General features: G+C 42.5%; 1 protein-coding gene across 2 annotated transcripts; it reads left to right on the forward strand.

Annotated features, from left to right (window-relative positions):
* Positions 1-1,988: 1,988 nt before the first annotated feature.
* LOC132836630 (NACHT, LRR and PYD domains-containing protein 3-like) lies at positions 1,989-27,639 on the forward strand. 2 transcript variants are annotated; one of them, XM_060856021.1, is made up of 9 exons: positions 1,989-2,242; positions 2,551-2,635; positions 3,735-3,904; positions 9,524-9,695; positions 9,795-9,860; positions 11,822-13,568; positions 18,174-18,260; positions 19,748-19,915; positions 25,407-27,639. In XM_060856021.1, exons 2-9 carry the CDS (start codon positions 2,572-2,574, stop codon positions 25,492-25,494), a joined length of 2,562 nt encoding a protein of 853 aa, XP_060712004.1. In that variant the 5' UTR covers positions 1,989-2,242; positions 2,551-2,571; the 3' UTR covers positions 25,495-27,639. The 2 variants fall into 2 exon arrangements, with proteins under 2 accessions (XP_060712004.1, XP_060712005.1); XM_060856022.1 differs by lacking the exon at positions 25,407-27,639 and having other exon boundaries at positions 18,174-18,264; positions 19,748-19,808.
* Positions 27,640-27,930: the final 291 nt, after the last annotated feature.

The raw sequence follows: 27,930 nt of genomic DNA on the forward strand, positions 1-27,930 counted from the left end.
CTCCAGCCTATCACCTTTCCCTACCACTTTCACCTACCTAACACAGTTTCAGCTACATTTCCTCCCAACCCCAGCCTTCTCCCATTTATCTCTCAGACCCCTGTCCCACAAGTCCTATTCCTAATAAAGAGCTTATGACTGAAACGTTGACTCTCTTACTCCTCAGACGCTACCTGACCTGCTGTGCTTTTCCAGCACCACAGTCGACTCTGATCTCCAGCATCTGCAGTCCTCCCTTTCTCCCACCCTGCTTTAACCACCTACTGAGTGACACCAGCAAACCTCCCTGCCAGGAGATTGGTGCCTCTCCAATTTGCGTTCAATCCTTCCTTCTTGTTGAGGTCCCAATCGCCCTGGAGGACATTCCAATGATCCACATATTGGAAGCCCTCCATCCGACAGCCTTTTAGCAATGTTTTTCACTGCACTGTGTTCCTATTCCTCGCCTCACTGGCACATGGAGTAATCCAGAGATGTGAACCTCAGAGGGGTTGCCGATGTTATTCATACCAACCTGTACCACACTCTTTGGCTACTCAGAGTCATAGAGATGTACAGCATGGAAACAGACCATGCTGTACATGGTCCAACTCATCCATGCCGACCAGATATCCTAACCTAATCTAGTCCCACTTGCCAGCACCTTGGTCCATATCCCTCTGAACCCTTCTTATTCATGTACCCATTCCAGATGCATTTTAAATGCTGTAATTGTACCAGACTTCGCCACTTCCTCTGGTAGCTCATTCCATACAAGCACCACCCTGTGTGTGAAAACGCTGCCCCTTAGGTCCCTTTTTTTTAAATCTTTCCCCTCTCACCCTAAACTTATGCCATCTAGTTCTGGACTCCCACATCCCAGGGAAAATACTTTGTTGATTGATCCCATCCATGCCCCCTCATGATTTTATAAACTTCTATAAGATCACCCCTCAGCCTTCGACACTCCAGTGAAAACAGCCCCAGCCTGTTCAGCCTCTCCCTATAGCTCAAATCCTCCAACCCTGGCAACATTCCTGCAAATCTTTTCTGAAATGTTTCAAGTTTCACAAATCCTTCCTACAGGAGGGAGACCAGAATTGCACACAATATTCCAAAAGTAGCCTAACCAGTGTCCTGGACAGCTTCAACTCATTGTTCCTTTTGACAATGTTCTATGCCCACTCACAGACATCCTTGACCCTGGAACAAGGGAGGCCATGCACCATCCTGGTCCCTTTTGCAGCCACAGAAATGTCTATGGAGACCCCTATTAGGACTGGTTTTCTGCACTTTGATCCTGCCTGTTGAACAACAGTGCCAGCTGATCGGGCCATACCCACCACTCCACTCCTCTCCTCTCAATATCCAAAACGGTATATTTGTTGGAGATGGTTTAGCCACAGGGGTGTCCCAGTCTCCAACTGCCTGCCCCTTCCAGCTATCTGCCTGAACCTTGGTAGTGTCCACGACTCTCAAACTCCTGTCTATGACGCTTTCCACCCACTTTCCTGAATGCCCTGAAGTGTGTCCCCAAACTGACCCATGTAATCTGACAGAAGCTACAATTGGACAGTTCCCACAGGTTTGGTTGGCATGACTGTTCCAACTGTCTCTTATTTCCCACATTCGACATGATAAGCAAACTACCCAGTGTATTGCCATTTTAATCTTCTCACAACTATTTCATTGAAAATCAATGTCTATTAAAATTAACTTACAACAAACCAGATGGCCCTAGAGTTAGAATCTCATTAAAGAACATTAAATATGCAATTAATTCTAGAAATAGTAGTCTAGGTCCCAGTCTAAATCCCAGGACTGTACTGCTCCCCCACCAGCCTGACTCCCATTGCCCTTAAACCTGAGGGGGAGGGAAAGGTGAATGGAGGTTTCAGGTAAGAACAGAGTGAGTCATCTGACCGTTACTGACCAATCAGGAGCCCTTCTGTCCAAAACGTTACTTTGGCATTGTGATGTCACTCCCCTCCAGGTCTGGCCCCGGAAGCTCCTTCCGCTGCCTCAGCCCCTCAAGGTGTGTCCTCAAACCCGAGCCCGCTCCTTCGGGATTGATCTGCAAACTCCCACTGAGTGAGGCCGTATCATGCCGGGTCACAGGAAGCCCTGACTGTGCTGGGTGTCGACAGTGTCGGTTAAATATTAATCTGCTCAACCTGTCACTGAGAGGGGTGTGAAAAAGGGGATAAATCGGAATCGCCTTCTTCTGTGCTGTCGATCTCTACGACAATCATATAACCAGAAGGTAACACACTGAGATCTTCATCAACTGAATGCAGATGCTGGAATCGGAACTGAAAACAACAAATGCTGGAGATTACAGCGGGTCAGATAGCACTCACAGAGGGAGAAGAAGCTAATGTTTCGAATCTAGATGACTCTTCATCTTAATCAATACAGTTAACATTTTTTAGTGTCATTGTATTTTGATATCCACATGATCATTTTGCTGTTATTAGACTGTAGTTTGCTTACATTTGTTGAATAGCAGCAGCAACAAAATTCCGCCAGCATTTTGATCAGCCTAACAATGGTACATATTCTTTTGTTTAGCTTGTGAACAAATGCAAAATTATGACGGACGGAGTAAATGTGGGACAAATACAATGTACTTCAATGAAAGGAAGAAATGGAAAAGGTAAAGTTCAAAGATCAGCTGTGTTACTGGCAATATTCCCTGATAAGTATCAGACACTCCAGGATAGAATGTTACAATTTCAGGAAAGGCTGAGAAGTAACTGTGGCTATCAGAATGGTAAACAGCATGGCAGGCACCTCAGGAGACTGCATAGTCTGAGCAGAACTTGCAGATGAATGCTATTTGGTGCTTGGCCACTGGGCTGACCACCTATGAACAAAAACAGTTGTTTCATCCCCTCATACATGATCTGTGGCAGCAGGAGAGATCATCTCGGCTCACGATCCTGCTACATGGAAACACGAATTCAGTTTACTGAACCAGCTCATAACATCAATTGGATGGTCAGGCTGGTTGTAAACAGGTCTTGGCAGTGTGGCTGTGGAGTGAAGTAACTACCTGTCCTTCTGTGGTTCCATTCAAGCCCAGGTGTCCTTGGAGATGGGGCGCAGAATGTCCATCTCAATGCCTTTAGAGGGATGGAACACCAGAGGCATACAGTGCTTTATTTCCCCTCTGACTCCATTTCGATTTTATCTGTTCCTACTGCGCCCCCTGCCATGTTTATATTTGGTATTGCATTGCCCAAAAAAGGCTGTGCTTGTAAACCATCAATTGGATGGATACACATGAGGTTTTACTGGTGGTGGCTGCTTGTTACACAAAAAAAACAACAAAAGAAGTTGCAGTGGGAAAGAACTCATTTTTGTGTGATAACATTTCTGGGTAGAAACATATACTAATAAAACACAGCAATGTAGGGCTCTTATGGTGCAGGGTTAGAATTCTTAAGTGTGTTCAAGTTCAGCCTGCTACCCTAAATGTGTGATATCTCTGGGCAGAGTGATTAGTAATAACTAATGAGAACTAAAACAATTTAGGTTTTTGACTCTGTCATGTAGGAGGAGAAAGAGACCATTAATCCTTGTGAAATTGCTAAATAGAGACAGGAAGAGTCTGCAAGTAAAATCGCACAATTATTTATTGCAAATTAATATTTTGTATCAATGGTTGAAAAAGTAGGCTTCCGGTGTGATATTTCTTTAACGTTTTACATCAGATTTTTTAATTGCATGTTTTGTTCACTTTCTTCTGACAGACGATGATGGAAAAGGAATTAGTCAATTGCTGAATAGTTACAGCGACAGGGAGTTAAACCTGATGACCCGATTCTACTGTGAGAGATTGGAGGATGCAATATTAGACTTGGTGGAGAGCATTGCCCTGACATTAACAGCAACTGATTCATTGAGCAATGGAAATTATGCTGTAAGTTATATTATAGAATTTTTCCATTATTCTATTATTAATCAGTAAAATGATTGAAGTGGGCATGTAATTGAAGGAACCTTTGGAAATTTAAGGAAAAATAACTAGATTGTGCATCTCGTTAATGATATGAAAAACAATAAAAGTAAGGGTCGGGGTACAAAAATAAAAATGCACCAGAAAATAGTGTCAGAGTACTGAAATGATTTTTTTTCAAAGAAAAGAAAATAATGAAAAGTTGTTTACTTGAGGACCGATAACGAACTGAGAGCAAAATAGAAATTAGTGAGGTGGGCCCATGGCTTAGTGGTTAGTGGATGAAATCATGTGATGATGAAAACCACATGTTAGAGGATGTCAGGATACCAGATCAGTTTTAGCGAGACGGAAGAAATGCCATGATGAATATTTCACTGGGAAGAATAGCTTGTGTGTGCTCTGCAAGATCCTAGCAGAGAGTACAAGTAAAAATACCATGGTGGGGAGGGATTGGTGTCAGCGGTTTTAAGGGAGACGCTGGAATACCCAGTGAGTTCAGTTTCCAAATTGATTATGATGGAATTCTTCAGTTTATGTTATATGCAGCTTTTGGTCTGAGCCCTAACACTATGGTCATTGTGTCATTCAGAACTGAAAGAGATAAGTTTGGCTCGGCCTAGAAATAAGTGAAACATTGTCACGGGGTGGCACGGTGGTTCAGTGGTTAGTACTGCTGCCTCACAGCACCAGGGTCCCAGGTTCGATTCCAGCCTCAGGCAACTGTCTGTGTGAAGTTTGCACATTTCTCCCCGTGTCTGCATGGGTTCCCTCCAGGTGCTCTGGTTTCCTCCCAGAGTCCAAAGATGTGCCGGTCAGGTGAATTGGCCACGTTAAATTGCTCATAGGTTAGGTGCGTTAGTCAGAGGGAAATGGGTCTAGGTGGGTTACTCTTCGAAGGGCCTGTTTCCACACTGTAGGAAATTTTTAAAAAATAAGAAACGTGTTGTCAAGTTTTAAACAGTACACCTTATGAAGTTCAAGTTCAAGTGCCAGTAAGGTGCCACTCATGTCATTGAGGCAGGTAATGTTGAGGGACTTTTGAAGAAGTGTCCTGTCCAGATCATTGAAAGTGAGGAATTACAACCCCTTGTGAAGTTTTCTTGACTTGGTAGAGTTCCATGTTATTCATGTTCGGTGAGTTTAGCTGAGAAATCTCTGGACACTGTTCTAATTACTTTTGCTAATCAATGTGCTCCATAGTATGTTCTATCAAAGACTGTTCCCATATTTGCCTCTTGTTAATTCTGGATGTTGAATATAAACTATGCATAAATTCTGGCCCACTATCATAAATGTATTAAGTAAAATCTGTTGCTGTTTGTTGCTGGAGAATTATTCAGCTTTTTTCGCTGACTAAGTTCCTTGAACTCACTGTGTCTACTTTTCAGATGAAGGTCATTGGTCTCTAGTCAAATCATAATATAGATTTTCCACGTGCTCATATGTCACATTGTAAAATGTACAAAACAAACTGGTAAATGTGACTTGAAATTAACATGCAGAGTTCATTCAAAATGATTTCTTACAACTACAAAATATTTTTAAACAAAACAAAAACAAGTTACATGTAATGAATACAGTAAATAGTTTTGCCATACTGAATATCCCTGTCACCAAGAATGATTACAGCTTGAAAATTTATCAATTCATATTGAAGGGAAGAGCCTTTCATGTTTGGACAGATGACATACATTTACAAAAGTATATCATACCGGCTATTCCACAATAAAAAAAAACCTTCGGGAAAATGTTTACAAATTAAGACCAGAGCTGTGAAGGAAATATTTCATGATTCCAAAAACAAATTATTCCATGGTGGAAGAAAGGCTTCCTTAGAAACATGAACCATCAAGCTAAGTCAGATAATGATATTGACATCAAAGTGAAATATAATAACATGCACATTTATCATTTAATTAAGTTTCCTCCCCAGTGGCTCGGTGAGCATTTGCATTGTGTCATTAATTGTTCTTGCCAAGTTGGGGATGATATGCTTTCATGAAGCATTGCACTCGATTTGATGTGATCTCACTGAATTCTCGATAGGATTGGGATCCAGGATTATTAAACAGCTGCAGTGAATGAAAGGTAGAATATTTCCAAGTCCAGATTGTTTGTAGATTGAATATCTGGGTTGTGGGTTTGGTACGATAGGAATATAAAGATACAGAATAAAGCAATTCAGTGCAGCACGTCTGCACTAACCAGAAAGAAATTGAAAAAGAAAAGTCGCCCAATTTATTTTAAGGATGAGAAATTGAGACTGCAGATGCTGGAGATCAGAATCTCTGGCACTGGAAAAGCACAGCAGGTCAGGCAGCATCTGAGGAGCAGGAGAGTCGACGTTTCGGGCACAAGCTCTTCATTAGGAATGGGAGCGGCCCAAGGGGACTGAGAGATAGGGTTGGGCTGGGGGGTGGGGAAAGGTAGCTGGGAATGCAATAGGTAGATAAAGGTGAAGGTGATAGATCAGAGAGGAGAGTGGAGCAGATTGGTGGGAAGTAAATGGACAGATAGGACAGTTCAAGAGGGCAGTGCCGAGTTGGAAGGTTGGATCTAGGAGAAGGTGGGGGAAGGGAAAATGAGGAAAATGGTGAAACTCATATTGATTCTGGGTGGTTGGAGGGTCCCAAGGCAGAAGATGAGACATTCTTCCTCCAGATGTCAGGTGGTTAGGGTTTGGTGGTGGAGGAGGCCCAGGACTTGCATATCCTTGGCGGAGTGGATCACGTTGACACAAGTAGGGAGGATGTGTTGGGTAGGCTAGAGGTTATTAAGGTGGACAAATCCCAGGACCAGATGGGATCTATCCCAGGTTGCTGAGGGAGGCGAGAGAGGAAATAGCTGGGGCCTGACAGATATCTTTGTGGCATTCTTAAATACAGGTGAGGTGCCGGAGGACTGGAAGGTTGCTCATGTTGTCCCCCTTTACAAGAAGGGTAGTAGGGATATTGCGGGTAACTACGGACCAGTGAGCCTGGCGTCAGTGGTGGCAAGTTGCTGGAGAAGGTACTGAGGGATAGGATCTATTTATATTTGGAAAATAATGGGCTTATCAGTGATAGACAACATGGTTTTGTGCAGGGGAGATCGTGCCTTACCAACTTATTAGAGTTCTTTGAGGAAGTGACCAAGTTGATAGATAAAGGAAGGGCTGTTGATGTCGTATGCATGCACTTTAGTAAGACATTTGATTAGGTTCCCCAATGTAGACTAATGGAGAAAGTTAAGTCACATGGTGTGCAGAGTGTTCTAGCTAGGTGGATAAAGAAGTGGTTGAGCAACAGGAGACAGAGAGTAGTAGTTGAAGGGAGTTTCTCGAAATGGAGAAAGGTGACCAGTGGTGGTCCACAGGGGTCAGTGTTGTGGCCACTGTGGTTTGTGATATACATAAATGATCTGGAAGAGGGCACTGTTGGTATGATCAGCAAGTTTGCAGGTGACATGAAGATTGGTAGAGTAGTAGAAAGCATAAGGGACTGTCAGACAATACAGGAGGGTATAGATAGACTGGAAAGTTAGGCAGAAAAGTGGCAGATGGAGTTCAGTCCAGACAAATGTAAGGCGAGACTAATTCAAGAGCGAATTATACAATGAACGGAAGAGCCTTGGGAAAAGTTGATGAGCAGAGAGATCTGGGAGTACAGGTCTATTGTACCCTGAAGGTTGCTGCACAGGTGGATAGACTGGTCAAGAAGATATGCTTGCCTTCATTGGACAGGGTATTGAATATAAGAGCTAGCAAGTCATGTTAGAATTGTACAAGACATTGGTTCGGCCACATTTAGAGAATCGACGTTTCGGGCATGAGCCCTTCTTCAGGAATTCCTGAATTATTCAATCGACTTCAATTATTCGAGTTTCATGATGCTATCAGAACTAGTTACCCAAATTGCCCCAAATACCATAATGCCCGTTGATATCCTTTCAATTCTTACTGCAATAATTCCTGAAGAAGGGCTCATGCCCGAAACGTCGATTCTCCTGCTCTTTGGATGCTGCCCGACCTGCTGTGCTTTTCCAGCAACACATTTTCAGCTCTGATCTCCAGCATCTGCAGTCCTCACTTTCTCCTCGGCCACATTTAGAATACTGTGTACAGTTCTGGTACAGTACCAAAAGGATGTGGACGCTTTGGAGAGGGTGCAAGAAGGTTTACGAGGATGTTGTCTGGTCTGGAAGGTGCGAGCTGTGAAGGGAGGAACTCATTAGAAAAAAGGAGATTGAGGGGGGCCTGATTGAAGTTTACAAAATCATAAAGGGTATAGACAGGGTGGATAGAGATAAGCTTTTACCCAGGGTGAAGGATTCAATAACAAGAGGTCACGCTTTCAAGGTGAGAGGTGGAAGGGCAAGCACTTCACACAGAGGGTGGTGGTTGTCTGGAGCGCGTTGCCAGCAGAGGTGGTAGAGGCAGGCACAGTAGATTTATTTAAGATGCGTCTGGACAGATGCATGAGTAGGTGGGGAGCAGAGGGATACAGAAGCTTAGGAATTGGGTGACAGGTTTAGACAGTACATTTGGATCGGCTTAGGCTTGGAGGGCTGAAGGGCCTGTTCCTGGACTGTAAATTCTCTTTGTTCTTTGTAAGCACACGCGTTGATAAGGCAACACTTCATGCAGTTGCAGTGATGTTAATGTTGTGTCTGTTGGTGAGCTGAAGGATATTTATGACTTCAATTATTAGAGTTTCATGATGTTATCAGAACTAGTTATCCAAATTGCCCCAAATACCATAATGACCGTTCATATCCTTTCAATTCTTAATGCAATAAAATCCTGGCAATTGAAAAGTTTGTAATGTTTCCGACAAAATTTCTAATTTATTTTTTGGATTTCCTTTTTGTTTCTTTGGATATAGCAGTGAAACCAGTCCACTTTTAATGTAGGAATTCATTGAAGGTGTTGTGCTTCTTGCATCAAAGGCAATGCACAACAAACTATTAAAGTGACAACATGGATCTCATGTTCACATCATAGTTCAAGTGTTATGGATTCAAACCCAAACCCCAAAACTTCCACTTCCAATATTGTAGAGTCCGGTTTTGTTTATCACATGACTTGTTAACTGCAAGTTTCATGTCATATCCAATAGATTCCTCTATTCCTGATGAAGGGCTTTTGCCCAAAACATCGATTTTCCTGCTTCTCGGATGCTGCCTGAATTGCTGTGCTTTTCCAGCACCACTCTAATCTAGAATCTGGTTTCCAGCACCTGCAGCCCTTGTTTTTGCCTACTACTAATGTCTCCCTCATAGTACTTCTTCACAAGTGGAGGCAAGGTCTCATCAGTGTGCTGAGATGAATATTCTTCACCAATCGAACATCATTAATGTAACAGCTTTTCACAATTACAACACTGCTGTTTATCATTTTCTCTCTTTCATTAGAATAAACCAGAAAGAAACAAGAAAAAGAACTAGGAAGGAAAACATTGTCCTTCCTTTGTTTGTTTCTTTCCCATCTTTCTTTTTCCCTCATTTCCTCCATCAATTCATTCTTCCATTCCGTTCCTTCATCTATTGTTTCCCTTTTCCCGTTTCACTTTCTATTTTGCCTGTTCTTCTCTTTTATTCCAGTATATCCGTAATCTGTCAGAGCATCAACAGAGAAAGGAAGCAACAAAACATCTTCTGAACACGGTGACCAAATCCAATGGCTCCACAGAACGAATATTTTGGGAAACATTGGTGAAAATGCAAGAATCAAAGCCAAAACTGAAACTCATTCTGAAAGAAATTCAGAGCAGAGGTATTGTACAGTCCAAGTATTTCTAGCAATCAAACATGGTTGCCTCTTTAATGGGTGAGGCTGCCACACACTACTAATGAAATGAAACATCTTTCCCAGGTTTTGACTTGCTTTATGATGCACGTATCGGAGAGATGGAAGGAGAGCTGTCAGATCACCTCAAAGGTAAGTCAAAATAAAAATAATCGTTAATCATAAAAACGTACTGCATTAATTAAGTTCTAACATTTTATTTGTGTCTCACATTTCATCACTGAAAAGAAACAAACCCTCCAAATTGTTACCATGAACTGTTTCTATAAAATGCAATCAAAGTTACAACTAGAAGCAAATGAACTGGAACTTGGGCATGGACAGTGTTCCATCTGCCACAAATTATATGCCACATGTGTGATATTGAGCTTTGTTGGAAATTGTCGAATGCTCATTTTGATTTTCCCAGCTGCTCTGGAGCAGACTGAGCCCAACTTTCCAGTTTTAGATGTTGAACCACAAAGTCACATTCAGTTTTGCAAGCCAGTTGGCTTCAAAATCTTCCCTGGTACTTTCTCAGGCCATTATTTCTTTTCCCTTCATTCAGGATCTGAAAAGAAGCCTTGCTTTTACTGTCAATATTAGGCCTTAGGGTGCCATTATGCAAATGTAAATCTCAATATCGCCAGAGTCTCGGAGTCTACAATGTCTGTATTGGGCTGGAGTCACATAGAGCTCCAGACCCAGTTAAAGCTTGAATCAAATACATGACAGACTGAGGAAAGATGATGTCATTTATAGGATCACAATTGGTTCTAGCCTAGTTACTGATGAAGTCAGATCTGTTGAATACAGAAGTTAAGAGTGTGGTCCTATAGTGTGGACAGACTGAACTGATATGAATCAAGACCTTCTTCAACCAGTACATACATATGTCGGCTCCACTCTGGGCAATGACTTGAAACACACATTGACCTAAAGTAGTTGAGGATATGGGTCACGTATACAAACAGAATCTTTAAACATCCAAGTGTCATATTTCTACCGACTGCATATGTACTCAAGTTCAACATGTATCAGATTGCACACATGTTGTTTGGGCATTGAATGAAGGCACAAATAGGGCTACAATGATATGCGCTTGACCTAATTGATCAACCAGGACTAGATAAGGAATTGTTTTTCAATAAGTCACATATCCCAGAAACACATTTCTACACACAGTGCTGAAATATTGGATTTGTGAAGAGCCCATATTTGCTGAAATCTTACTGACGTAGAGTGGCTGTGTCAAAGACTGTACTCCATTGTCTGGCCAGGCAATTAGTTGACTTGGAAACATGTTTAGGGTCATATCGAGATAAGATTTGCTTCATCTATGTCTCAGACTTGTTAAAACATGAAATCAAATATGGGGTCAAGCTGGGTATAGGTAGATTCACATGAAGATTCAGAATAGATAGGGAGTCCGTTCACATACAATCTTAGACTGTACAATGAGAGGCTTCAGCTTTTGCACTGAAATGAACAATGAGTTGATAAAATTGGTGGAAGATCCCAATGTGATCCTTATACATTGACAGTGTTATTTTATAATTATGGTTCACATAGCACATTTAATTGTATCACTGGTTTATCATCCTGTTCCCAACATTAAGCATTGAAAAAGGTGAGTGTTATGCACAGTTCCTATTCAGCCAGTGGGCCATATGTTTACATTAGATATAAATTGTCTGAGATTGAAGCAGACATCAATCTTATAAACACTCTGATACTATCTCCATTTGGGACAACAGACAAAACAAAAATTAATACAGTAAATAATAAGTGAACAATGCGATAATATTTGGCTCTCAGATGTTCCAATGTTAAATTCTCCTCAAATGGAGATGACGATAGAGTGGAGGGGCTTGTCTGTTATAATGTAAAATATACTATAATCCATCTGATTCTCCCTGATTTATATTTAATTCAATTCAGTATTTATTCGGCAAGATTAATTTCTAGCACGGCGTAGTAAAAGTTGGATTTGACTCACATATTTTGTATTGCTACCCAACTCAAACTCCTCCTTGCTTCTCATTAATTGTTTTAATGTAGTTAATTAACAAATAAGAACAATGCCAACATAATTTTGATCATTGTCATGAAAGGTATACAAGATCAACACAAGCAACACCTCCTCCACCAAACCGAGCATGTGGTCAAACGCTCTATCAAAGGAGACAGCAAAATAACGACCATTTCCCTCACTGATCGATATACAGAGCTTATCATTATTTCCACTCTGCGTGAACGGAGACTAGTGGAACATGAGCTCCTTTCCAGAGGTAGGGAACATGAAGAATGGCAGCGGAAGTACGTCACCAGTGAACTTGAAAAAATCCGGATTGATCAATTATTCAGGAGCAGTTTTGGCCACTCCAGCCTGTCTGGCACCACGGTGGTTAGCGGAGTGGCTGGCATTGGTAAGACAACAATGGTGCAGAGGATGGTCCATGAATGGGCAGCAGGAAACATCTATCCTCAGTTCCAATTTGTTCTACATTTCACATTTCGCAATCTTAATGCCATTAACAGAGCCGTTTCTCTGACTGAAATGGTATTGGATCAGTACCCTTATTTAGAAAAGATAATTGAAGATATCTGGATGAAACCTGAATATCTTCTCTTGGTTTTTGATGGATTAGATGAGTACAAACACCAGATTGATTTCACTGGCCGCGTGGCTGGTGATGTCTCTGCGAATCATTGTGTTGCGCCTGACTGCAGATGTGAAGTTTTTGAAATGGTGCACTCCCTGGTACAGCAACAGCTGCTCAGAGGTTGTTCTGTGCTGGTGACCAGCCGGCCGACTGCCCTTGACTCATTGGAAAAGGCCAACGTCAACCTTTGGGCTGAGATCCTGGGCTTTCTTGCTGATGAAAGAAAAGAGTTTTTCAGAAAGTTTTTTGGCAGTGAGCAACTCGCTACCAATGTTTTCAAACACGTCGAGGAGAATGAGATCCTGTACACCATGTGCTACAACCCTTCATATTGCTGGATTATTTGCTCAACCTTAGGCCCACTCTTTACACAGCTGAAGTGCAAGCAACCTCTTCCCAAAACCATCACTCAACTTTTCTCCATCTACCTTTCCAATCTCTTGGACAACCACAAGCGAGATGTTGAGGACCAGCGGATGGTTTTACAGCGACTTGGGGAGTTGGCTTACCAGGGAGTTTCAAAAAGGAGAATTGTTTTTAATGAGAATCACTTCATTCAGCATCAGCTGGAGTCCAGCAAATTCATTTCAGGATTCATGATGGAGATCTTGGAAAGGGATGACACAGCTAAAAACATTGTGTACACATTTCTCCACCTTACCATTCAGGAATTCTTGGCCGCCCTGGCTCAGTATTTGAGTCCAAAGCATCAGAACGTGGTGGAAATGCTTCACTATGCTTTTAAGAAGGATGATGGTCGGTTTGAGATTTTTATTCGATTTTTAGTTGGTCTTTCAACACCCACTTCATCCCGAAATCTGGAACCATTCCTGGGTCCGCTGTCTCATCACACGACCTGTCAGGTGATAGACTGGCTGCAGGCCAATGTTCAGGCAGAAATCAAAAACATGGACAGAGTCACTGGAAAGAGGAAACTGCTGAACATATTCCATTATTTGTCGGAATCTCAGAATAGAGCTTTAGTTCAGAAGACCATTGGATATGTGGAACGTTTGAACTTTGGGGACTCCAATCCAAAGAATGCACTGAGATTGAACCCAATGGACTGTTTTGTAATGTCTCATGTTGTACAACTTTGTGAATCAGTGATGGAGTTGAATTTGGAGAAATGTTATATTCAGGAGGAGGGGATCAAACGATTGGCCCCTGCAATCCACAAGTGCAAAGTTCTAAGGTATGTATTGATCCGGGTGAAATTAGATAACATGTCGGCAATGACCCATTGATTTTCTCTTATAAGTTCCACCTGATATGAATTTCATAGGATCACAGAATCTCTACAGAGCAGAAAACGGTCATTTGGACCATCAACAACCCTCTGAAGTGCATCCCATCCAGACCCCTCCCCTATCCTTGCATTTCCCAAGGGACATGAAAGACTACAGAAAAGATTTAGAAGGAGGTTGCCAGGGTTGGAGCGTTTGACCTATGAGGAGAGGCTGAATGGACTGGGACTGTTTTCCCTGGAGCATTGAAGGCTGAGGGTGACCTTATAGAGTTTATAAAGTCATGAGGAACATGTTTCGGGTAAATAGGCAAGGTCTTTTCTTTGGAATCTGGGAGTGAGAGGGGAAAGATTTAAAAGGGTCTTAAGGGGCAACTTCTTCACACAAAGGATGGTGTGGGTATGGAATGAGCTGCCAGAGGAAGTGGTGGAGGCTGGTACAATTACAACATTTAAAAGGCATCTGGATGGGTATATGAATAGGAATCATTTAGAGGGATATGGGCCAAATGCTGGCAAATTTGATTAGATTAATTAAGGATATCTGGTCAGCATGGACGAGTTGGACCAAAGGGTCTGTTTCCTTGTTGTACATCTCTATGACTCTATAACCCATCTAGTCTGCACATCCCTGGACACTATGGGCAATTTAGCACGATCAGTCCATTTAACCTGCACATGGTTGACTGTGGGAGGAAACCGGAGTACCCAGAGGCAACCCACGCAGACACTGGGCGAATATGCAAACTCCACACAGACAGTCAGCCAGGGGTGGAATCAAACCCAGATCCCTGGTGCAGTGAGGAAACAGTGCTAACTGTTGAGCCACTTGTCGCAATAGTAGCTGAATCACAATGACTATTCATTTTTTTCTGAGAGTCAAGGAGTTTTCCATGCTTTTTATTTATTTTTAATGCTACTACTGCATTGACCTTGATACTGAGTGCTCTAACTATAACAAAGAAAAAGCACCAGGCTAACTGAGTTGGTCTTACACTGAGAGACATCTACAGGATCCTATTGATCAAGAGCTAACCTGCCATTAACTGTGAGGCCCCACCTCACGAACAAACAACAGCTTGTTTGTTTGTTTTGTTGAAACACAAGTTGCTGTTCACAATCCAAAGATCATTTCCAGCTCATTGCAGGTCACAGCTACAAATCAAAATTGATAAAATAATAAATTAAATGAAAAGAAAAGTTGGCGAAGGTTCGAACACTAATCCTAAGAGGCCCTCAAGTAAATGAACAGACCTGGTGTGTGACTGAACACAGTTCACTGACAGAGAATAGCAGTGGAGATCAGGTGGCAAATCAAACTGTTGAACCCAACCTCTGTCACCAATTGTGTGCCATTGCAGAGATGAATATCATCCTTTGTAGTTTACTTTTACAAACCAAAGCTAATCTAATATTGTATTTGACCCAACCATTCACGAGATAAATAGCAAGTGAATGCTGTACCTAGTTCAATGCAGAATACATTGCTAACACAGCAAGGCTGCCATTCATGTATCTGAAACTGTTACGGATGAGTGTCAGGATGGGTTTGAAATAGAGGTTCAACAGTCTGTGATTTACACGAGACATGATCAGCCCTTTTTGGAGCACAAAATTCACCATTCACCTCAGCAGCAGGGAGATTGGGCAGCTTATCGCCACATATTTTACATGACTATTGGGATGAATTATTATCCATTCTGGAACTGAAAACATGGCTTGTGTATTGTTAAATACATCAGAGAAGCAGGAATTTATTAATTGATTGATGTCTATAAGTCTTTTTCTTTGTGTTATCCAAGCAGGGCAATAGTGCCTCACAATTAACCATTTATTTTACTCTTTGCTGGATCACGTATGGATGAGTTCAATGGAATATAATTGCACAAATGTTTAAAAAAATTGGATATCAGACAATCAATTTTCTATCTTGCGTTCAACTTGTCATAGAGTCAAATAACATAGAAACAGACCCTTTGGTCCAACCAGTCTATGCTGAACATAATCCCAAACTAAACTCGTCCCACCTGCCTGCTCTAGGCCCATATCCCTCCGAACCTTTCCTTCTCATGTATTTATCGAAATATCTTTTAGAGTCATAGGGTCATAGAGATGTACAGCATGAAAACAGACCTTTCAGTCCAACCTGTCCACGCCGACCAGCTATCCCAACCCAATCTAGTCCCACCTGCCAGCACCCAGCCCATATCCCTCCAAATCCTTCCTATTCATATACCCATTCAAATGCCTCTTAAATGTTGCAATTGTACCAGCCTCCACCACATCCTCTGGTTACACGTACCACCCTCTGCATGAAAAAGTCGCCCTTTAAGTCTCTTTTATATCTTTCCCCTCTCACCCTAAACCTATGCCCTCTAGTTCTGAACTACTCAACCCCAGGGAAAAGACTTTGTCTATTGAGTGTATCCATGCCCCTCATAATTTTGTAAACCTCTATAAGGTCACCCACAGCCTCCGATGCGCCAGGGAAAACAGCCCCAGCCTGTTCAGCCTTCCCTATAGCTCAAATCCTCCAGCCCTGGCAACATCTTTGTAAATCTTTTCTGAACCCTTTCAAGTTTCACAACATCTTCCCAATAGGAAGGAGACCAAAATTGCATGCAATATTCCAACAGTGGCCTAACCAATGTCCGGTACAGCCGCAAGATGACCTCCCAACTCCTGTACTCAATACTCTGACCAATAAAGGAAAGCATACCAAATGCCTTCTTCACTATCCTATCTACCTGCGACTCTGCTTTCAAGGAGCTATGAACCTGCACTCCAAGGTCTCTTTGTTCAGCAACACTCTCTAGGACCTTACCATTAAGTGTATAAGTCCTGCTAAGATTTGCTTTCCCAAAATGCAGCAACTCGCATTTATCTGAATTAAACTCCATCTGCCACTAATTGCACCCATATCCACCACTTCCTCAGGAACTACCCTCTGAGTTTAAAAAAAATTCTTCTTGTGACTTTTTTAACTCTGTCTCCTCTCACCTTAAAAATGTGCCCCTAGTCTTGAAATCCCCCATCCTCAGGAAAAGACACCTACCATTAAGCCTTTTTATACTGATGATTTTATAACCCTCTGAGGTCACCTCTCAACCTCTTATGCTCCAGTGGGAAAAACTCCCAGTCTATCCAGCCTCTCCTTATAACTCAAACCTTCCATATCAACAGCTTCCTGGTAAACGTTTTCTGAACCTTCTCCACCTTAATAATATTCTTCTTTTACCTAAGTGACTATAACTGGGCGGCACGGTGGCACAGTGGTTAGCACTGCTGCCTCACAGCGCCTGAAGACCCGGGTTCAATTCCCGACTCAGGCGACTGACTGTGTGGAGTTTGCACGTTCTCCCCGTGTCTGCGTGGGTTTCCTCCGGGTGCTCCGGTTTCCTCCCACAGTCCAAAAGATGTGCGGGTCAGGTGAATTGGCCATGCTAAATTGCCCGTAGTGTTAGGTAAGGGGTAATGTAGGGGTATGGGTGGGTTTCGCTTCGGCGGGTCGGTGTGGACTTGTTGGGCCGAAGGGCCTGTTTCCACACTGTAAGTCTAATCTAATCTAATCAAAAAAAACTGGACACAGTATTCCAGAAGAGGCCTCACCAAATCAAACTTCAAAGAATTATGTACCTGAATCCTTAGCTCCCTCTGTTGTACAACACTACCCAAAGCCCTCCCATTAACTGATTAACCTCTCCCCAAGTTTGTTGTTTCAAAATGCATTTATCTAGATTGAACTCCATCTGCCATTTCTCAACCCATTGACCCATTTTGTCAAAATCCCTTCTTTACTATGCCACCAATTTTGATATCATTTGCAAACTTACTAACCATGCCTTCTGTATTTTCATCCAAATCGTTTCTATAAGTGACAAACAAAAGACAAGCCAGAACCGATCCCCGTGAACATCAGTGGTGACAGGCCTCCAAGTCTGAAAAACAACCCTCCACTTTGTCTCCTGCTGTTAAGCCAATTTTGTATCCAATTGGCAAGCTCTCCCTGAATCCCATGTGTCCAGTTTTGGGTTAAAATATATATTCTATTTCCAGGTCATAAAATGGCTAGTGCATAATAAGGCCATCTGGCCAATTATGTCTGCACTGGCTCCTTAAATGGCCTACACACTTCATCCTATTCCCCATCTCTTCCCTCAAAGCTATCACATGTTTTCTCCTTCAGGGACATATCAAATTCCTCTTTTCAGAGTTGTGCTGGGTTGTACTGTCAATAGCCTTTCAGTCAGTGAACAAGTAACAGCAATTTACTGAGTAAAATATATGATAAGAACTGTACACCTCTCATTTTTCACCATTCTAGCAATTAATCTACTGTTTGAAATATGTGTTCACTGGTCACCAACTAATTCAGTGAGAATAGTTAATGCAAGATTTCCATCTGTTTTCTAATACTGCACAACACTGTTCTTTCTGTCCATGCCTCAGTGTGTCAATGAGAAACAATTGGTGGAGTTTCTAGAAGGTGAAGTTTATGTTATGTTAATCGGAGAGATTACCCACTCCTTGATTGTTTTTTCTCTTGGCTGTTAGGCTGAATGACAATAACATTGGAGATACAGGAGTCAACATTTTGTCTGCATCATTGGCTCATTCGGAATGCAAAACAAAGCGATTGGAGTAGGTAATCTTCCCAACATTAACCCCAAATTTTATGTGCAATGATTTGTGGCAAGTCGGGAATTTGCTGTATCTTTGGCATGACCACTGTTGAATATATAGAAGGTGAGGACTGCAGATGCTGGAGATTAGAGTCAAGAGTGTGGTGCTGGAAAAGCACAGCCAGTCAGGCAGCATCCGAAGAGCAGGAGAGTCGATGTTTTGAATATAAACCCAAACCCTTCATCAGGACTCCTGATGAAGGGTTTATGTTCGAAATGTCGATTTTCCTGCTCCTCGGATGCTGCCTGACCGGCTGTGCTTTTCCAGCACCACATTCTTCGATCTTGTTAGACTGCACCTGGAGTATTCTATTCTGTTCTGCACAACAAGTATATATTAGACTGCAGTCAAATTTCAACAGGAAGGTATTAGGGAGAAATTGAATCAGAATCTTTTTGCGGAAATTATGGTCACATGGTAACCAATGGAGATGTTTAAAATGCTGAATGATAGGACAGGCTCGTAAGCTAAAAGATCAAGGAAAGAGCATTATTTTAAAGTTACAGTTAAGCCATTCATTCGGGGGCCAGTTCTAACCACACTTCTTCCAACTAGAGAAGCACAATTTTCAGATTCTCAACAAAAAGAGTTGTTAAGATTCAGTGATGAAAGTAAAAAAGTTAAGTTAATTTTTATGTTCAATTAATACAATTTGGCCTAAGCTGATGTGTTTACACCCCACGTTGTTACTGTGCTTGAGGAGAGATGCAGGGCATTGGAGAGAGGAAGAAATGACTCATGAAAAGGATTTCATGGATCATGAACATAAGGTCTGAAGATAGATTGCAAACATTGGATCTGTATCTATTAAGGAAAGGAAGCTGTGATGTAATTTGAATGAAGTATTAAAAACGATAATGAGAGTGAAAAGAGTCGGTAGCAATAAACTGTTCACTGCCATGAAATGATCAAGTATGTCGGCACAAAAATTCAAGAAATTGCCAAAAGAAGCAAGAACAATGTGAGATCATCTTTTCTGCCAGTGACTGGTTAAGGTTGGAATGTTGTGCTTGACTGACATCATGGCAGAGGCCGGTTCAACTGAAGTGTTCAAAAAGGAATTAAACTTTGGTATGGAAAGGCCCAGTGCACAGGGATACGGGATACAGAGTGGCAGGAAGTGAATTGCTCATTCGAAGCCTAGAATCACCTCCTCCTGCACTGTACCCTGTTTGATTCTGTGAGGCTGTAGGAATGCAAATTCTTTTCAAAATTAAGAGTAATGTCTTTCAATTAAAGAATAATAGTGTGAAAGACTAAAAGCATTAAAGTTAATTGATTATTAGTTTGTCATTACTGAGTCAAATAAAATGAAAAGGAGGCTGATGGTTCAAAAGCTTTCTTACTTTGTTATGTTGCTCCAATTATTTCTCTTCCTTCTCAGTGGAATTTCTTTTATCTTTTTGAGACATATTGAAAATTGATTTGTAATTATCGATCTTTAGTTTGCAGGATAACAATCTGACATTTGCTTGCATTGAAGACTTGAGGATGGCATTTAATCAGAGCGAATCATTGTCAATGCTATACCTGGATGGAAATAAATTCACAGATGATTGCATTCCGAAAATGAGAAACTTCATCATCAACTGCAAGAATTTGGAGCTGATTCAGTGAGTGCTTATGTTAAAATATTAAACATTTCCATTGTATTGCAAACAATAATTTCCTTAAGTCATGTCCACAGCATGTTCTTCAGGTGTGCTTAACATATTAATACACCGGAACATAGAAAATCGGAGCAGCATCAGGCCATTCGGCCCATAGACCCTGATCTGTCATTAAATATACCATGGATGATTATCCACCTTTGAACCCTGTTTCTGTTTTCTCCCCGATATCCTTGACCCCTTTAACCCTTAAGAACTTTATCTGCCTGGTGTCATAGAGATGTTCAGCACGGAAACAGGCCCTTTTGTCTAACTGTTCATGCCGAACAGATACCCCAAATTAATCTAGTTCAGATGGGGTTTCATTTAGATAAATGTGAGGTGCTACATTTTGGAAAGGCAAATCAGGGCATGATTTGTACACTTAACGGGAAGGTCCTGGGGACTGTACTGAACAAAGAGACCTTGAAGTGTAGGTTCATAGTTCCTTGCAAGTGGAGTCACAGGTAGATAGGATAGTGAAGAAGGCATTTGGTATGCTTTCCCATATTGGTCAGAGGACTGAGTATAGGAGTTGGGAGGTCATGTTGAAACTGTACAGGACATTGGTTAGGCCACTTTTAGAATATTCTGGTCTCTCTCCTAGAGGAAGGATGTTGTGAAACTTGGAAGGGTTCAGAAAAGATTTACAAAGTTGTTGTCAGTGTTGGAGGCTTCGAACTGTACGGAGAGGCTGAATAAACTCTTTTCTCTGGAGCATTGGAGGTTGAGGGATGATCTTATAGAGGTTTATAAAATAATGAGTCCCATGTTTAGGGTAAATAGACAAGGTCTTTCTCTGGGATGGGGGAGTCTAGAACTAGAGGGCGTAGGTTTCGAGTGAGAGGGGAAACATTGAATAGGGACCTAAGGGGCAATCTCTTCATGCAGAGGGTGGTGCGTGTATGGAATGTGCTGCCAGAGAAATGGTGGAGGCTGGTACAATTATGACGTTTAAAAGGCTTAGAACATAGAAAAATACAGCGCAGTACAGGCCCTTCGGCCCTCGATGTTGTGCTGATCCAAGCCCACCTAATCCACACTAGCTCACTATCCTCCATATGCCTATCGAATGCCCGTTTAAATGCCCATAAAGAGGGAGAGTCCACCACTGTCACTGGCAGGGCATTCCATGAACTCACGACTCGCTGAGTAAAGAATCTACCCCTAAAATCTGTCCTATACCTTCCATCCCTTAATTTAAAGCTATGCCCCCTCATAATATCTGACTCCATACGTGGAAAAAGGTTCTCATGGTCAACCCTATCTAAACCCCTAATCATCTTGTATACCTTTATCAAGTCACCCCTAAACCTTCTTTTCTCCAATGAAAACAGCCCCAAGTGCCTCAGCCTTTCCTCATACGATCTTCCTACCATACCAGGCAATATCCTGGTAAACCTCCTCTGCATCCGTTCCAGTGCCTCCACACCCTTCCTATAGTATGGCGACCAAAACTGCACACAATACTCCAGATGCGGCCACACCAGAGAGTCTTATACAACTGCAACATGACCTCAGGACGCCGGAATTCAATTCCTCTACCAATAAAAGCCAGTACGCCATATGCCTTCTTCACAGCACTATTTACCTCGGTGGCAACTTTCAGAGATCTGTGTACATGGACACCAAGATCCCTTTGCTCATCCACACTACCAAGTATCCAAACATTAGCCCAGTACTCCATCTTCTTGTTACTCTTACCAAAGTGAATCACTTCACACTTACCTACATCGAACTCCATTTGCCACCTTTCTGCCCAGCTCTGCAGCCTATCTATATCCTGCTGTAACCTGCCACATTCTTCCTCACTGTCAACAACTCCACCGACTTTCCTATCATCCGCAAACTTGCTCACCCAACCTTTTAGTCCCTCCTCCAGGTCATTTATAAAAATCTGGGTGGGCACAAGAATAGGAAGGAAATGGGACAAGCGCTGGCAAATGGGACTAGATTAGGTTAGGATGTGGAGCTGCCAGTGTTGGACTGGGATATACAAAGTTTAAAAATCCCTCAATACCAGGTTATAGTCCAAGAGGTTTAATTGGAAGCACTAGCTTTCAGAGCGCTGCTCTGGACAACCACCTGATGAAGGAGCAGTGCTCCGAAAGCTAGTGCTTCCCATTAAACCTGTTGGACTATAACCGGATGTTGAATGATTTTTAGATTGAGTTAGGATATCTGGTCAGCATGAACGAGTTGGACCTCAGGATCTGTTTCTGTGCTGTACATGTCTCTGACTTGTTATGGACCAGGCCAGACCCCCTCGGTGTAAAGTGGATATTCCAGGAGAGGTGCCATTGGTCAAACCACTTCATTTTAAACAAAACCAAATTTATTTACAAGATTACCCAATGAAATAGAAGCAAAAGAGAACTGAATGCAGAATAACCTCATCTATCCAAAAACCAAACAGACTTCACCTGTTGTTCCCTATACTTGCAATAATCCCCATAAACACCTCGTGGCGCAACAGGTAACATCAAACAGGGTCTTACAGAAGAGAGATGTCAGACAGAGAGGATCAGCACGAACCTGCTTCTTTCACGCAACTGTTTCTTGGATCTGCAGCCTCGAAACACTACCTGTCTGCTTTCAGTGAATAGCCAGATGTACAAAAACCAAATCAAACCAGAGAAAAGCTGAGCTGGGGGAAGTGACTATTCCCCTTTCATTGCACAAATTTCTTTTAAAAATAAAACTTTTTGCTGGAGGCAGTATCTGTAGCTATAATCAAACTGGCCCTAAAACCCTTCGAAACCCAAACCTTTTGGAAGCTGTGTCTTTTACGATCTCTGTGGGGGGGGGTGGGGGGGGGGGGGGGGGGGGGGGGGGCGGGGCGGGGGGGGGAAGAAAACCAAGTACAACAGAACCTTGTTAAAGGAGCTGCATCATCACAGACTCTATTTGACAACATTTGGCCCTAATCCCCCTCAACCCTTCGCATTCATAAACCCATCCAGATGCCTTTTATATGCTGTAATTGTCCCAGCCTCCACTACTTCCTCTGGCAGCTCACTCCAATCTCATACCATCCCTCTGTGTGAAAACGTTGCCCCTTAGGTTCCTTTTAAATCTTGCCCCCTCAACTTAACCCTATGCCCCCTAGTTTTGGTCTCCCCCAACCCTGGGGAACACTTCTTGTCTATTTGCCCTACCCATGCCCCTCATGGTTTTATAAACCTTGATATAAAGTCACCCCTCAGCCTCCCATGCTTCAGGGGTAACAGCCCCAGCCTATTCAGCCTCTCCCTCTAGGTCAAACCCTCCAACCCCAACGACATCCTTGTAACTCCTTTCTGAACCATTTCAACTTCCACAACATCCTTCCTATAGCAAGAAGCCCAGAGCTGCATGCAGCATTTCAAAAGTGGCCAAAGCAATGGCCTGCACAGCCACAACATGGCGTACTAAAGCAAAGAAATACTGATAATAGAAACCTGAAACAAAAGCCAAAATTGCTTAAGAAACTCAACAGTCCTGACAGCATCTGTGGAGAGAAAGTAAATGTTTCGAGTCCAGTGATCCTTCTTCACAGCTGACTCTGTTTCTCTCTGAGTTTCACCAGAAAATATTGTTCTCAAAAAGAACAGAAATTAACTTTTTCTTTCCAACCATTCCGTGTTTTAGCCAACAAACACTCTCTCTGACAGGGAATTTCACACTCACCTCAACCCGAGTGAAGAAATTTATCCTCATCTCAGCTCGAAATAGCCTACCCCAGATCCTTAGACATTGACCGCTTGTTCTGGACCTTGGGAATATCCTTCCTGTGTTTACCCTGACCTTTCCTATTTGAATTTTGTAGGTTTCTAAAAGATGCCCCATATTATTCTAACCTACAGTGAAAATAGTCCTAACTGATCCAGTCTCTCTTTATTCATCAGTCCTGCTGTCCCACGAGTCAGTCTGGGAAACCTTTATTGTATCCCTTCTATGCATGAATGTCCTTCATTGGATAAGGGACAAAAACTGCACACATGACTTCAGGTGTAGTCTCACCAAGGCACTGCATGTAGGCAACTAGACAGCCCCGCTTCTGTCGTTGAATCCCCTTCTCTTTTTCTGTCTCTCTCTCTCTCACACCCGGACTCTCTTCGCCTCAGCATGCTACTTTCTGAGGGGTTGTCGGGGGGGAGAGAGACTGTCACACATCTCTTTCTGGAATTTGTCTTTGCAAAGGAAATCTGAAGAAAGATGCAGTGGCCTTTGTCAAGGTTCGTCCTGAGCAGCTCCATGACACAAGACTCTGTGCTCTACAGTCTGTTCCCCAGGACGCACAACGAGACAAACATCAACTGCTCCTGGAGGACTGTCACCTTGCTGAAAGACACTCTTTGCTCTGCCTTAAAGTTGTTGATTGTTAGTTCCCACCTGAATCTCACACACTGTTCACCCTTCCTTTCCAGGGGTTAATCCAGCTGTTCTTTGACACTGAAAACTCAGCAATCTCCTTCCCTGTTCTAGTGATTCAACTCCCAGAATTTTCCTCAGTCACTTCTCACTACCACCCTCTGGTGGATGCTCTTTCTCCTGCTGAGCCCCATGGCCTCCGCGATTCCCATCTCATTAAGTTGAAACAAGTTGTTATCTCTTATTGGTTTCCTTTGTGCGAGTTTCAGGTCTAGTCTGGTTGACAATGTCCTCACGAATTAACGAATTTGGTCCCTTGTGTTGCTCCTGAGAATCTGATGCTCCCCAGTCGGAATCTGTTCTCCGTCCTTGCCATTTGAAGCACGTCTTTGAGGTGGTGTTCAAAGTGCAATCAACATTTCAGTGTGAAGTGATGAAAAATCAGCAGAATAAAAATCCTTGCCCATATCCATCTTGATACCAGTCATTCGGAAGGAGTCATTACCGTGTTAATTATGTGTGTTGTAAATTTTAGTGCCAAAGTTGAAACCAGATATCCATCCCATTTTCATTCCATATTCATATCTGAAACATACATCTTTAACCACATCTTTATCAGTCAGAACTATTTAATGTCTTCTGAAAATACCTCTGGGCCAGACTAGGCAAGATTCCCAGATTCCCTTTGGTGATGGACATGAGTGAAACAGATGTGTGTTTACAGCAATCACTGTAATGGTTCTGCAATGGTGACTATGAAACTAATTTTCAATTCCAGATGGATTAATTATTTGAAATAAAATTCAGCCAGTTGCTGGTATTTATACTCTAGGTCACCACATTACAAGTCCAATGCGATTTCCTCCAGTCCAGCTACATCCTCAATTTACAATTCCCCAAATATCAACACCTTAGTTTCTTACAGCACTGTGTGTGTGCAGCAGCTCATTAGATTCTCTCCCCCACTACTTACACCCATTTGTTCCTGTGTAGCTGCTCACAGTTTGATTTCAAAGTGTGTGTTTCGATTGGAAAATTATGAATGATTGTCATTTTAACTTTATTAAATTGGTTGGTTATTAATCATTAATTTCTTTCTTAGATTATGGAGGAATCAGTTCAGTTCAGATGGAAAGAAGCAGCTCCGATCACTGAGAGAATGCAGGGCTGGTGTCCGAGTATTTGTGTGATCAAAGGATCAAGAAATTACCAACTATTTGGACTGGATATTACTGAGAGGTGTATTTCTCTCACCTCCATCAAGTGAAACACATGAGATTCTTAATGATGAAATTGCACTCACTTCCACCATCTCTGGCAGCCCATTCCAGACACTCACCATCCTCAGTGTGAAGAAAACTGCCTCTCTATACCCTTTTGTATCTCTCCCCTCTCACCTTAAACATATGCCCCAGAGTTTTAGACTCCCGTGGGGAAAAGCTTCTGGCTACCTACCTTATCTATGCCTCTCATGATTTTATAGTTCTGTATAAGATCAGCCCTGAATCTCCTACGCTCCAGGGAAAAATGTCCCATCCTATCTCATCTCTTCTTGTAGCTCAAACCTTCCAGTCCAGGTAACATCCTAGTAAATCCTTTCTGCCCTCTTTCTAGTTTAATAGTTACTTTCTATAGTAGAGAGACTAGAACTGCATACTGTATTCCAAATATGACCTCACTCATGTCATAGAGTTATAGGGTCATAGAGATGTACAGCATGGAAACAGACCCTTCAGTCCAACCCGTCCATGCCGAGCAGAGATCCCAACCCAACCTAGTCCCATCTGCCAGCACCCGGCCCATATCCCTCCAAACCCTTCCTATTCATATACCCATCCAAATGCCTCTTAAATGTTGCAATTGTACTATCCTCCACCACTTCCTCTGGCAGCTCATTCCATACACGTGCCACCCTCTGCGTGAAAAAGGTGCCCCTTTAGGTCTCTTTTATATCTTTCCCCTCTCATCCTAAACCTATGCCCTCCAGTTCTGGACTCCCCAACCCCAGGGAAAAGGCTTTGCCTATTTACCTTATCCATGCCCCTCAATTTTGTAGACCTCCATAAAGGTCACCCCTCAGCCTCTGACGCTCCAAGGAAAACAGCCCGAGCCTGTTCAGTCTCTCCCTATTGTTCAAATCCTCCAACCCAGGCAACATCCTTGTAAATCTTTTCTTAACCCTTTCAAGTTTCACAACATCTTTCCAATAGGAAGGAGACTAGAATTGTATGCAATATTCCAACAGTGGCCTATCCAATGTCCTGTACTCAATACTCTGACCAATAAAGGAAAGCATACCAAACGCCTTCTTCACTATCCTATCTAGCTGCGACTGCATTTTCAAGGAGCTGTGAACCTGCACTCCAAGGTCTCTTTGTTCAGCAACACTCCCTGGGACTTTACCATTAAGTATATAAGTCCTGCTAAGATTTTGCTTTCCCAAAATGTAGCACCTCGCATTTGTCTGAATTAAATTCCATCTGCCATTTCTCAGCCCATTAGCCCATCTGGTCCAGATCCTGTTGTAATCTGAGGTAACCCTCTTTGTTATTCACTACACCTCCAATTTTGGTGTCATTTGCAGGCTTACTAACTGTACCTCTTATGCTCACATCCAATTCATTTACGTAAATGACAAAAAGTAGAGGATCCTTGTGGCACTCCAGTGGTCACAGGCCTCCAGTCTGAAAAACAACCCTCCACCACCACTCTTCTACCTTTGAGCCAGTTCTGTATCCAAATGGCTAGTTCTTCCTGTATTTCATGAGATCTAACATGATTTCATGTGGGCAGCACGGTGGCACAGTGGTTAGCACTGCTGTCGCACAGTGCCTTAGACCCGGGTTCAATTCCCGACTCAGGCGACTGACTGTGGAGTTTGCACGTTCTCCCCGTGTCTGCGTGGGTTTCCTCCGGGTGCTCCGGTTTCCTCCCACAGTCCAAAGATGTGCGGGTCAGGTGAATTGGCCATGCTAAATTGCCCGTAGTGTTAGGTAAGGGGTGGATGTAGGGGTATGGGTGGGTTGCGCTTCGGCGGGTCGGTGTGGACTTGTTGGGCTGAAGGGCCTGTTTCCACACTGTAAGTAATCTAATCTAACCTTGCTAATCAGTCTCCCATGGGGAACCTTGTCAAAGCCTTACTGAAGTCCAGATAGATCACATCTACTACTCTGTCCTCATCAATCCTCTTTGTTACTTCTTCAAAGAACTCTTGTAAACCTGCAACAAGACATTCCAACTCCTGTACTCCATGCTCTGCAATTTGTTCAATTGTGCAATAAACCTGTTTGTTATTAATTATTTCTTAATAATTAATAACCTGTCTTCAGTTGAACATCAAGCTATATTCAATTTGTCATAAACATATGGTTGTTTGTGTAATAAACATATGTTCAAGTGTGTAATTATTCCCAGCGTTAGACTTTAGTGACAGTCTGTGTTTGATACTGGGTCAGAGATTGGTCAGCGCTGTAACTGTTCTCCTGTGGGAATGATAGGGTCTGCATCAACAGTGTGTGTAAAATCAGTCATGACTGGGTCGTAGTTTGGAACCAGTGACCATCTGCACAACGTGTGCCTGAACCACTCATCAAATACGCAGGAGACCCCGACACTAGCAGAGACCC

The sequence above is a fragment of the Hemiscyllium ocellatum genome, chromosome 47, assembly GCF_020745735.1.
Source record: "Hemiscyllium ocellatum isolate sHemOce1 chromosome 47, sHemOce1.pat.X.cur, whole genome shotgun sequence".
NCBI classification, from domain to species: Eukaryota; Metazoa; Chordata; class Chondrichthyes; order Orectolobiformes; family Hemiscylliidae; genus Hemiscyllium; species Hemiscyllium ocellatum.